This window comes from Perognathus longimembris, chromosome 2 (assembly GCF_023159225.1).
Source record: "Perognathus longimembris pacificus isolate PPM17 chromosome 2, ASM2315922v1, whole genome shotgun sequence".
Classification (NCBI taxonomy): Eukaryota; Metazoa; Chordata; class Mammalia; order Rodentia; family Heteromyidae; genus Perognathus; species Perognathus longimembris.
Genome location: NC_063162.1, coordinates 136121900 through 136134742, shown reverse-complemented (window position 1 = coordinate 136134742; position 12843 = coordinate 136121900). Strand labels below are relative to the sequence as shown.

Genomic DNA, 12843 nt, shown 5'->3' with positions numbered 1-12843 from the left:
AAGCTGGCCATGGTACACACACCTGTAATCTCAACACTGGAAAGGCTTGAGGCAAAGGATGAGGGTTCAAGGGCAGCTTGGGCTACATAGCAAGATCCTATCTTGTTTTTATAAGCACCTGGTCTCTAGTTAAATGCCATGGAAGTGGTACTATGCTATGTCATTACTAATATTGCTACTAATTGTTACTATTGCTACAATTGTTATTCCCTCCTGCTTCTGGGATCACACTGTTTCTGCCACTGCCTTAGTAATTCACTCACTGAAGAATTAATTAAAGGGGAAAAAATTCCAAATTTTCAAGGTGGAGGGGGGGTTGGTGTGTGTGGTGGGTTTTGTTTTTGTTTTTGTTTTTATCTTTTGAGACATGGTTTTACTATGTAATCTCAGTTGGCCTCCATCTCCATCCCCCTGCCTCAGCCTCCAGAATTCTGTTATCGTAAGCATGTGCCACCATACCCAACTATACTTGCCATGTTTTATTAGATATTTCAAGTGTGTATAAAATGAGGAAGGACATATTTAGAGCAAATATGTTTTCTGGGGAGGGAAGAGAGGGAAGAAGTTGTCAATGAAATCACATACCTGAAATCTCACCACTCAGGGAGGATTAAGGAGTTTGAGGCCAACCTGATCTACATAATGAGATTGTCTCCCAAAATAAATGAAAACAAGACTTAAATGTTGAGTCCTACAAAAATTTACCCAATTATTTTAAGGTCTGATACTTGAATACTTTTTAGAGTAGTGATTTTGAAAGTCGTAGAAGATCGCTAACTCATTATCTTGGAATATAGGGGGCTGTAGAGTATTGGGGCATAAATTAATTAATAGTGGTCATAGTAATTCTAAATTATCAATATGAAAGTAGGATGGTGCACTGGTGGCTTACGCCTGTAATCCTAGCTACTCAGGAGGTTGAGATTGGAGGATTTGAGTTCCAGGTCAGCCCTGTCATGTCAGTGAAGTCCAAGAAACTCTTTATCTTCAATTAAACTAACAAAAAGCTGAAAATGGAGCTGTGGCTCAGTGATAGAGCATCAACCTTGAGCAAAACTGTGACAGTGCTCAGGTCATGAGTTCAAGCGCCAGTGCCAACACACACACACACACACACACACACACACACACACCACAGAAAGAATTCAAACCAAGAAAAAAAAATGAAGTTGGTATAATTCAGTGGCACAGTGTTTGCCTAGCATGCACAAGGCCCTGGGTTCAATTCCTAGCAATGCAACAACAAAAACAAGAGAAGTGGGAACTCGTCCTTCAAAGAGAATATCAGGTATATATCTTAATCTGATTCTCAAATGAAAGATACATTTTTATAAATCTTGTGTTGAAGTGAAGTCATGTAGTGAATGAAGCACACTGTTAACAGAAAACTATCCCTGTGTAGTATCTAAGAAGGTAAGCAGATTTGACTGTGAATCCCAGTGAGTGTATGTGAACTTGCGTGTTTCCCAGCATTAATTGTTTCTGTTTGTTTTTCCAGATCTTACCAATATATTTGAGTCCTTCCTGCCCCAGTTGTTGGCCTATCCTAACCCCATAGATCCTCTGAATGGTGATGCTGCCGCCATGTACCTCCACCGACCAGAAGAATACAAGCAGAAAATTAAAGGTAAAAAGGCACATGGGAGGCACATAAAGCAGAATCAGAAGAACTCAAATCTGTCATTTAAACTCTCTTTTTTAAGGGGTGGAAAGTACTGGGATTTTAACTTGTCCTCATGCTTGCCAGGCAGTTTCTCTACTGCTAAGCCACATCTCTAGCCCTTATTTTGCTTTAAGGACTTTTTTCCCCAAGCCAGCCTGGACTATGATCTTCTATTAATGCTTCCCAAGTAGTGGGAATAACAGGCACACACCACCCCACCCAGCTTTTTATTGGTTGAAATGAGAGGCTCAATGAACGTTTGTCTGGGCTATCCTTGAAATACAGTCCTCCTGCCAGGCTTGGGTGGTTCACACCTGTCCTAGCTACTCAGAAGGCTGAGTTCTGAGGATTATGATTTGAAGCCAGCTGGGATAGGAGTCTATGAGACTCTTAATTCCAATCAACCACCAGAAAAACCCTAAGTAGTAGAGTGCTAGCCTTGAACAGAAGAGCTCAGGGACAGCTAGCTCCCAGGCCCTGAGTTCAAGCCCCACAACTGACAAAAAAAAAAGACAGTTCTCCTGACTAACTAGAATTATAGGTATGGGCTACCATGCCTGGCTTAAAACCTGTCCTTTTTTTTTTTTTAATCTTTAAGTAGTTGTACAAAGGGTTTTCAATTCAACATGTTATCTTATGCATGCAATGCATCTTGATCAATGTCACCCTTTCATAGTTCTCTCCTATTTCTCCCAGCCCCACCCAGAATTACTTAAAATTTTCATCAGCCTAAAAAGATGGCTGAGGGCTTAAGAAGCGCTCTCTAAGCCACTGTGTGAGCTCTACAGCCCCCATTGCCTCCCCTCAGGATTAGCAATCCTGTGTTCCTACACTTACGACAGCTTGCAACCTAACAGGACTGGGATTTCATTAAGAAGAAAATAATGGAGACTGGGAATGTGGCTTAGTAGTAGAGTGCTTGCCTACCATACAGGAAGCCCTGAGTTTGATTCCTCAGCACCACATATACAGAAAAAGCCAGAAGTGGTGCTGTGGCTCAAGTGGTAGAGTGCTAGCCTTGAGCAAAAAGAAGCCAGGGACAGTACTCAGGCCCTGAGTTCAATCCCCAGGACTGGCCAAAAAAAAGGGGGTGGGGTGGGAGAAGAAAATAATGTTGTGAAAGAAGCCTAAAGCTCTGGTGGGTTTACTAGTATTTACTAGCTTGTCTTGTTTTGGGGTTTGTTGGTTTGATTTGGGGAGGATTTTTTTGGCAATGCTGGGGATCAAGCCCAGGGCTTAATTCATGCTGTGAAAGCAATCTACCACTGAAGCTACACCCCGTCCCCAGCCCTCTATGTATATTTGAGACCCTTCATAATGACAAGTCTAAATACAGAAAGCAGCTCCCCAAAAAGAAAAGGGACTCAAACACAAGTCATTGAAAATGTACTCACCCTTCTTCAGTGCTAGGCACAGAATCTACAACACCAGCTTCCTCAGAATGTGCAGCCCCTCTTCGGTGTATTTGCAAGAAATGACAATAGAAGTATTTTATAAGCTCTTTAAAGCCTGAGTCTTCACTCCTAACTGTGCAAGTACAAGACATACAGGAGCATTAAAGACTACTTATTGAATAATAATTTTCCTTCTGTTTCTTTCCTTATTCTCCCCAGGTCTCTATAGGATATTGTTTGATGCTTTTGTTTAAAGTAGAAATCTGTAGCTAATTTACTTAGGTCTCAAGTGCTTTGCAAAATAATATCTGTTGTGTGCAACATAACCTCTTCACAGACCAGTATGTATTCCAAGAAAAAGGCAGTTTCAACCGGGTAAAATAGGTTACGAAATTATGTTAAAATTTTGACATAGGAATTATTTAACAGTGTGTGCACGCCACAGATACCTCAATAGAATGTGCTTCTATAGTTTTTATGTTCAGTATGTATGCCTCAGCAATTTTATTTACAAGTCCTATTTTAATGCGTATCCGCTCTAGTCCTGCTATGAAGAGTCCTACCTACATTTGTCTTAGAAAGGCTGGGTCTAATTGAGGGAGCTCTAGCTTTCTGAAATACTAATCTTGGTGGCCATTTTGTCTTCCTTAATAGTTTAAGAGAATTGAAGTAGTCAGACTTGAGCTCAGTCCTACTTCCTGCTGTGCCTTTATGTAACCCCTCATCTTTGTCCCTACAGGAAACTAGAAGTATCCCTCCTGATTACTTAGACTTACTCCCCTCCCCATCCTAGACTCTTGATTTCCCCCACTGAGTCACCCCCATTTCCAGAGCTTCCTTGATCTGCTCCTGTTGGCTCTTAAAGACAATTTGTGTCATTTTCAAAATTCTGCTTCTTTGCCTAAACTCTACAGTCATTGATTCTCCTCTGCTGAATCTGTGACCTCATTTCTTCCTATTCTATGAGCTCCTGAAGCTACATTTTCCTAGACCTCTCTGCAGCTTTGGTTTTTGCCTCTAGCTTTCTAAAAACTTGTCATTCCATTCCCCAAATTCAGTCATTCCCTTATGACTATAGGTCCTCATGTTCTTCCACACCTTTGAGGGAGCTTATTCACGATTAAAAGCTTCAGGTAGCTTTAGCTAACCCCATTGGATAGACACTAGGTATGTGTGTCTAGCCTTTACCCCTTACCTTGGCTGCCTATTGGGCATTTCTCTTACATTGTAATCACCACAAACTTGGCACATTAAACCTGGATAGCATCAGATCTAGTTAATGCTTCTATCATTCTTTTTGTTGTTGTTGTTGTTGGCTGTAGGGCTTGAACTCAGGGCCTGGGTGCTGACTCTGAGCCTCTTTGTGTGGAAAGCTAGTGCTCTACCACTTGAGCCACAGCACCACTTCCAGTTTTTGAATGGTTAATGGAGATAAGAGTCTCCCAGGGTCTTTTCTGCCTGGGCTGGCTTCAAACTGTGATCCTCAGATCTCAGCCTCCTGAGTAGTTAGGATTATAGGCATGAGCTACCAGTACCTGGCCTTTCTTTCATTCTTCTTTCTTTTGTTCCTCCTTTCTATTACCAGTCCACAACCCTCCTTTTTTTCTTAAGCTTGAACTCGGGGCCTGGGTGCTGTCACTAGCATTTTTGCTCAAGATTGGCACTCTACCACCAGAGCCACAGCTCCTCTACAGCTTTTTGGTTGCTAATTGCAGACAAGCCTCACAGACTTTCCTGCCAAGGCTGGCTCCACACCGTGATCCTCAGATCTCAGCCTCCTGAGTAGCTAGTATTATAGGCATGAGCCATTGACACCCAGCTAAATCAGTATTCTTTATGTGCATATGCTAGTATTGGGCCTTGAACTCAGGATCTTGCCCTCTTGCTTGGCTTCTGGCTTTTTCACTCAAGGCTGACACTGTACCTTTGAGCCATACCTCCAAGTTCCAGAGTTAATAGGTTGGTTTTGTTGTTGGTGGTGTACTGAGATTTGAACTCGGGCCCTTGCACTTGGTAGATTGGTGTTCTACCCTGGAGCAACATCTTTAGTCTCCAGCGCAGCCTTTTTTTTCTTTTTTTCTTTTTTTTTTTTGCAGAGTTGCAGATTTGAAAGTGGCTGAATATTGGCAGCCTGCACACTTGAGTATCTTCAAGTAGTTGCTCAAATTTTGATAAGTGACATCAGCCTGCTCTTCCAGCCTCTGGTGTTGAGGCTTGGATGAGTTTCAGCTACCCGAATAGATTCACTTCATAAGATAAAGTTTCAAATCTACAGAAAAATAGAGACCAACTTAATCACATGTATTTACCACGTACCCATATAAAACCTCTATATTCTGCCGTACTTGCTTTAGGTATTTTTCAAGAAAGAAGACAAGTATAGTCCTTTCTTAATGTTTTCATGTCTCAGATGTTGGATGAAGCTAAGTCTTTCCTTTGGAATCGCCTGGCCCACACTGCAGTGAGCAGCTGCCGGCCTCAGGCCCTCTGCTGATTCTTTCCACACTGTTTCCACCCTACTGCTTCTATACACATTGGCCCCCCCGTACCCCCCCCCTTCTCTTTTTCTCCCTCCCTCCTTCCTTCTCTCTCCCTCTTCCCCCTCTCCCTCTTCCTCCCCATCCTCTTCCTCTCCCTTGTTCTCTTCTTCCTGCTCCCTTCCCTCCCTCTCTCATTCCTCTCTCTCTCCTTCTCCCCCTCGCAGCTCTTCCTGCCTTCTCTGTCCTCACTCATAACCTTGCTCTTTTTCACAACTTCAGAAAAGCCTTTCCCAAGTAAGCACTTCATCACTTTGTTTCTTTGCATACACTAAAGGAAGCTGGTAATATCACAGTGTCAAAAGCAGTGTCAAAGCTGGGTACTGGTGGCTCACACCTATGGGCCTAGCTATGCAGGCTGAGATCTGAGGATCCCTGCTCAAAGCCAGGCTGGGCAGGAAAGTCCATGAGACTCTTACCTCTTGTCGGTCACCCAAAAGCCAGAAGTGAAGCTGTGGCTCAAGTAATAGAGCACTGGCCTTATGCAAAAAAAGCTCAAAGATAGCACCCAGTTCAAGCCCCAGAACGCGCACACACACACACATACACAAGGGGTTGATATGCAGTAACTGCTATACAGGAAGCAATTCCTAGGGCTTTAATACACACATTTTTCTCATTGTCAAAGGGTTACCTTTAGAGGCAAATTGTTTACCTTTAAAAGGTTAGTTTCATTTCATGGTTGTATGTGCAAAATTTGTAAAGAAATTATGGGAAACATTTTTAGCTAGACTTGTGTGCTAGCTCCTCGGCTTTGGCAGCCTGTGGTCATTCGCCAGCCTCTGAATTACAGCCCCTGCACCTCCATAACACAGGGTGCAGCTTGCATTGCTAATGGGATTGCCACCCTCTATCTCATCAGATTCGATTAGCAATAGTTAGAAATAGTGTGCGCTTTAGGAAACGAGTTTATTCAGCAGTTCTTAAATTCTTTTTCAGCCAGCACATTCAGCCTAAGCTACAGCAGCGTAAATCTTGAGGTGAATAATACATGGTAGAACTACTCAGAGGGGCTGGGAATATGGCCTAGTGGCAAGAGTGCTTGCCTTGTATACATGAGGCCCTGGGTTCGATTCCCCAGCACCACATATGCAGAAAACGGCCAGAAGTGGCGCTGTGGCTCAGGTGGCGGAGTGCTGGCCTTGAGCAAGAAGAAGCCAGGGACAGTGCTCAGGCGCTGAGTTCAAGGCCCAGGACTGGCAAAAAAAAAAAAAGAACCACTCAGAGCCCATGCGCCTCCAGAGAGCAGCTATTCCTGATGAGCAGACAGTGGTTTTCTCGGGCCCCTTCTAAAACCCAACAAGCAAGATCAGTGCAGATTAAAGTGTCTTCCTAAAATAATACATCTAGGCTAGCAAGAGCTATACACCTACAAACCTGAGACACATAGGGAGGTCCTGATTAGTTGGAATCTTAGGCAGCCCTTCTATCTGGGAAGCCCAGCTAAGAAGCCCAGGCGGGTCTGAAGCTAACCATCCTCCTGCCTCCTGAGCACTGGCATTAGAGATGTGCCATTTCTTTGGAACCTAACAGAGAGTAAAAAGCAGAAGTCATTCCTCTTGCCTTTGCAGAGTTCCAGGGTGGTGACACAGGTCACACTCCGCAAGTCCACCTTTCTGTGTTGCCCATCCCGGTTGTCTTCCCCCTGGTCTCTGTGTGGTCAACCTTCGCTTTAATGGCATCCTTGTAGCCTTCACACGGAGAGATATTTTTAACCTCCTGAAAGTGCATGTCTGTCTACTCACTCTTGGTGTTTTCTTCCTCCTACCCCCTGTACAGAATACATCCAGAAATATGCAACGGAGGAGGCCCTGAAGGAGCAGGAAGAGGGCACTGGTGACAGCTCATCAGAGAGTTCTATGTCTGACTTTTCGGAAGATGAAGCCCAGGACATGGAATTGTAGTAGAAAAAGCACCTGCTTTTCAGAAAGACTATTGTTTCCTAACCATGAGAAGCAGACTATAATATTCATATTTAAACAAAGCAATTTTTTTTATTACTAAACAAGGTTTTTATGAATAATAGCATTGATATATATATATTATATATCACCCTTTAGATCTTGATTTCTTGGTCATTTCTCAACCTGAGGTGCATAGCATATTCCCACATTCCATTTTGGTAGCAATATGCGGTCCGAATGCATGCATTCATAAGTCCATTGGCCAAGTCAGTCTGTGTGCTGCTGAATTGTCAAAAGAAATAGCCACTCTGATACGTAGACATGAGTGAAACTTACAGGAGTTGCTTCTTTCTCGGTGGTTCCAAAGAAACAAACCAAACCCTACCAGCTCTTGGATGAAGATAGAATAGTGCTTTTTCAGAGTGGAAAGGAAAAAATTGGGGAGGAAGAGGCCTGCTTCAGGAGCATGTAGAGCCAGCCATGTGCGAATCAGCTGTTCCTTCCTGTGAGGCCTGGGGGTGGGGGGCCCATTCTGTGGAGTAGCAGTGTAAAACAGGGAGCTAATTGGAAAAACGAAACTTAAAAATATTTTTTGACTTGGGTCTTGAGTGCATTTTTATGTGTAAATTCCTGCCCTTCATGCTACTAGACCTGCAGCCACAGTGTTTTTGCTTTGGAGAACTTTTGGGAATTGTTCTCTGATCCTGATTCTTTTTCTTGGGGTACAGCGCATCATCCAGACCATTTTTGAGAGGATAGGACAGGAGGAGGAAGGTGACAGAAGAAGCGAAACTCTTCCTGATCTGGGCCAGTTGGAGACCACCACCCTGGACAAAAGCTTTAAACTGGAGGGAGTTTCTTGTTTGCTTGGGTTGTTTTGTTTTGTTGTTTCTTTTTAAATTTGTGTGAGTTGTGCTTAGGTTATGAATTTAATCTTGCCCTACCAAGAGACAGTCTCCTCTCTGGCCAAGCCTCTTAGCGGACCATTACATACATGTCAGAAGACGGCCTGCCTGGTAACCGTAAGGCCTTCGGCACTCTCCTTCACGTCTGGGTTTTGTTTTCCCTCCAGCTGCTGCTCCCGGGGTCGCCTGGCCATCATCTGCTTGTAGAAGTAAACACTGAGTATTTCAGACCTAACACGTATTCGAAATTTATACCGAGTAATAATTGGAACAAGTAGACATCTTGTACTCACAGTGGCTCGATCTGGGGGAAAGCAGCTTTCTTCTGAGTTTGACTAGGAAGAAAGGATTGGCGACCGGGTGCAGCGAGAGAGGCAGAGAGGGGAGGACGCCTGTCTCCTGTGCACGCAGCGCGAGAGAGGAAGGCTTCACGCCAGCTGCTGGCCCAGGCTCTGCTCAGCTAACCTGCGCCCAGGTTGTCTGAACGTTGCCTGCAGAATCTGGAGGGAACCGGAGACTCTTTAGGCAGAGCTCTATTCTTTTTGCCACAACCAGTGGGACAATAGCAGAATTAGCTGGTCCTAAAACCTTCTAAAGACAACTTCTGAATGTCCCTCTGGGATAACTTTTCTTTTTGATGTGTGTTTTTAGTTTAGACGTACTATATTCCACAAGGTTTAAGTCAATGAGGTTGGAAGAGACCCTATCTTTTTTTTTTTTAATTCAAAAAGCACAATCAATCTTTTCTTTGAAAATCTATATAGAGTACAACTTGCTTTTAGCATGATTATTTTCCTAAATAAAAAGACAAAGAATTTGCTTATTTGATGTTAATTACGGGCATGAAGCGAAAGGTTGTTGCAAATGTGAAGTTCCGTAGGGCTGTGGTTAGTAACTGTGCTGAGTTCTCTGGAGCATTGGTGGCTTGTCGAGAGGGCAGTGTTAACTAGTTGACATGTAATGGTGTACTTTTACCTACGCCACTGTCTTCTCATTGCTTTGGGGGCGGGAGGGTCTCTGGCAGCACTGTCACTTGCTTCCTTGCTGCTTTAGCAGTTTGCCTGTGCTATAACCTTCACTGTAGGTGCTACTAGGTAGGCTTGAAGTGCTGGGTGGTGATTTGAATTCAAACAATAAAAAAATGTATTTTTTCAATATTGTATACACAATAGTGTTCTAATTACCGTTCAAAAAAAAAGTCCAGATAATTGCATTTGATCTTGTCCAAAATACCCCAAACCTAGTCTAACCAAGTTTCAGGAAGATCTGTGAGCAATAGTGCTGCAGCTCTGTCCCCCATGAAAGCCACTTCGCTCCCATAGCAACACAGCAGCCTTCTCACCTCCCAGAGCTCCAGGGGCAGCAACTCTGAGTTCTGCAGAACTCCCCATGAAGACGGCCGGGGCCACTGCACCACGTGGCTGCTGTGTGCGCGAGCACATCCATCCAAGTGGGTGACAAAGGTGGGACTAGGCCTCTCAGCACCGGAAGTTCCTGTGACTCTCCAGATCACAATGTACCCTCCCTTTTCTGGTCACTAACATGGTTCCATGCATGTTCTAGGCCTTTTCTTCTCCGCTAGGAAACTGACTTTGCTATACCTAGTCTAACCCTTCCCTGCTCCTGGGCGAGGCGGGACCAGGAGATCACACTAGCGTTAGAGCAGCTGGACTCCCATCATAGATGCAGCCTTCCCCAGCATCAGGGGCCTCTAGAGCCCCAGAAGGCTGAGCATGGGAGCCCTTCAGAACTCTGCTGCCAGTTTTCTCCCTTAGCACCCATTGATTTTGAGTGCCCGCCTTGTGATTTACCAACAGGAGCCATTCTTTGCTCCAATTCAAGTAACTGAGCTCATGCTGTTGCCAAAATACCAACAAAAAAGGTGGAATAGCCAGCAGTGCCGAATTTACTGCTCTAGCCCTCCAGAAGCCCAGCATAGGCCAATGGGTGGTATCCAAGTAGTAGCCAACCTAGACCCTGACATGGTGGCTTTTTTTTTTTTTTGTCCTAAGTCTCGTTACTGTCCTTGAGGTTACTTGTGGTTTCAACCAGCATCTTATACTAGCAAGAAAGTGATCAGAAGTTTCCATTTACTTTCTCCAGTACTAATTTTCATCCACTTCAGAAGCTATTCTAAGTTGCCAACTGGCTGATAAAAGCTCCTGAGAATATCTCCTTTCAAAGATACTTTGCTCTGCAAAGGGCTCATGGAGCCCTAGTTAACCTTGGTGTGATGCTTGCATTTTTTCCTTGGGATGACTGAGATCATGTCATTCCCATCCTCTGCTAGCCTCCGTGGGGTCACGTTTGTAGACACCAAGATTTGGCAACTGGTGTTTGATTTTCAGTGGCTCTTCTAAGTTGGAATGGTTCAGAAATGAAAGCCATTTACAAGAGTTGGCAGAGTTTTTCATCTCACCAACTTCCTAACTGGGCTCACAGCGTTGTGGAGAAATCAAATTGTTTCCGATTGGGAATAAAAGCTGCATTTCTTTGGACTTCTGAATCCATGTTTATACTTCCTCTGTCCACTGAACACCTTGGCCATCCCATTAGAGGCTGAATGAAGACCCAGTGGGGCCAAGTTAGCCTTGGGCGAGCAGATCTCCACTCTCCTAAGGAAGGGCCAGGGCTCTGGTTTTAGCAGATACTTGTCTTGGTTGAAAGTTTGGGAAGAAATGGCCACTATTTACTGATTGTATTTGGTACATATTGTGTGATACTTGAAAAGATAAAAGGGATCTACCAGCCCTTAATTAAGATCTAAGCTTTTTACTGCTTTTTTCCCTTGCCCTGTCTCCTCCTTTCCACCTTACTCCTTGCATTGTGGTGATCTAGTGGGCACGTCTGTCACCAGACAACTTGCCTCCTCTGACTATAACCTCTTAATAGTTGTGTATAATGAAAACTGTAAACTTTTTTAAATAAAATGTGTATATACCTTAGCACATGGCTGGATCTTGGTCAATAAGATGAGAGCCCCCATTTTGAGGCTGAGTTAAAAAGGAAAAGAAGCCAAAGACCCACTGGCAAAACCAGCGGCTTCTGCATAGGAGTCTTGCGTAGCCATCTTTTCTGTGAAGTTTCAGAGAGAGGGAATTGTCCTGCCCCCTAAACCTACTACAGCCTATCAGCCACTTGGCCTGGAGTTCACAGGCAATGACTCCTCCTGTGGGGACTTCCCCACCAGCCAGTGGGAACCTTGTCAAGTGCCAAGCTCCGCTCTAGCTTGGATGGAGAGAGCATATCACTGCCCGGGACTAGCATGGGGCTTCCTTCCCAGAGCACATCTCCTCAGTGGCCACCAGAGGGCGTCCCTGCCCCGTCGGCTGTGCTTTTGTTCCGACCACTGTTTCCTCCCTTCCGGTTCTCCAGACATTGTTCCTCCCTACATTGTGACACATTCTTCCTATCTTCCTGTCAGAGGTCTTAAGGGGAAAGCCTCCTGCTTCTGGACTCCAGAGCAAGGACACCCTCAAGCCACTCTTGCTCCTTCAGCACCTAGAAGCATTGACTGATTTATTGTAAGTGGCCCTCAGCAGCCCTCAGCCCGTGGGCTAGCTGCTGGAACTGAGTTCTAGGCCTTTCCTCTGCCACCTTGAGCTCTTGCTTGGCTTTCTGTGGGCCTTGGGCACTGGGCTCAACAATGAGGCCCTAGACCATTGTCTTGTGACTGCTATTGGCTCAGAACTTCATACCCCAACAACAGTATCAGAGACCGTATCTCCAGATCTGCACAGGATGCTGTAGAAACCCTGAAAGCAAATTTTCAAGACAATCATTAGTTTTTACACCCAAGGAGCTTTGGGGGTTCATTGAGAATATCTGTTGTTGGCTTAGGAGGAGGCGGAGGAGGTCTGAAGTCACCTGATGCATCATTCTGTTCATCCCATACAGCATGGCGCCTTTCCCCCATTTGGTTAGGTAAATGAACTACCACTACCGCTTGGGCCATGCCTCCCGCTTTTTTTTTTTTTTGTCTGTTGTGGCACTGAACACGGGGATTGAGCACTATGCCTGCGCTCTTTGTGCTCAAGGCTAGCGATCTACCACTTTGAGCCACAGCTCCACTTTGTTTGTGAGTGGTTAGTTGGAGATGAGAATCTAACAGACTTTCCTGCCTGGGTTGGCTTTGAATCATCCTCAGATCTCATCCTCCTGAGTGGCTAGGTTTGCAGGCATAAGCCACTGGCACCTGGCTCTTTCATACTGTGTGTGCGTGTGTGTGTGTGTGTTGGGCCTGGGGCTTGAACTCAGGGCCTGGACACTATCCCTGAGCTTTTTTGTTCAAGGATAGCACTCTGTCATGTGAGCTGCACTTGGTTTTGATTTTAATAGACTCACTAGGCTCTCAGGGAGCTGGGACGCAGGCATGTGCCTCCGTGCTCTTTGACTTGTGATCTCCCTGCATCACTCTTGTCCCCTCGGCTGCCTCCTAGG

General features: G+C 44.8%; 1 protein-coding gene across 1 annotated transcript in view; it reads left to right on the top strand.

The window, feature by feature from the left end:
* The window catches only part of Ube2h (ubiquitin conjugating enzyme E2 H), a 97309-nt gene extending 85961 nt beyond the window's left edge, over positions 1-11348 (top strand). The window contains exons 6-7 of the mRNA XM_048340216.1: positions 1499-1627; positions 7374-11348. Coding sequence (XP_048196173.1) covers positions 1499-1627; positions 7374-7498 — 254 coding nt within the window. The 3' untranslated portion in view covers positions 7499-11348. The remainder of the gene's footprint in view (positions 1-1498; positions 1628-7373) is intronic.
* The last annotated feature ends 1495 nt before the right edge of the window (positions 11349-12843 follow it).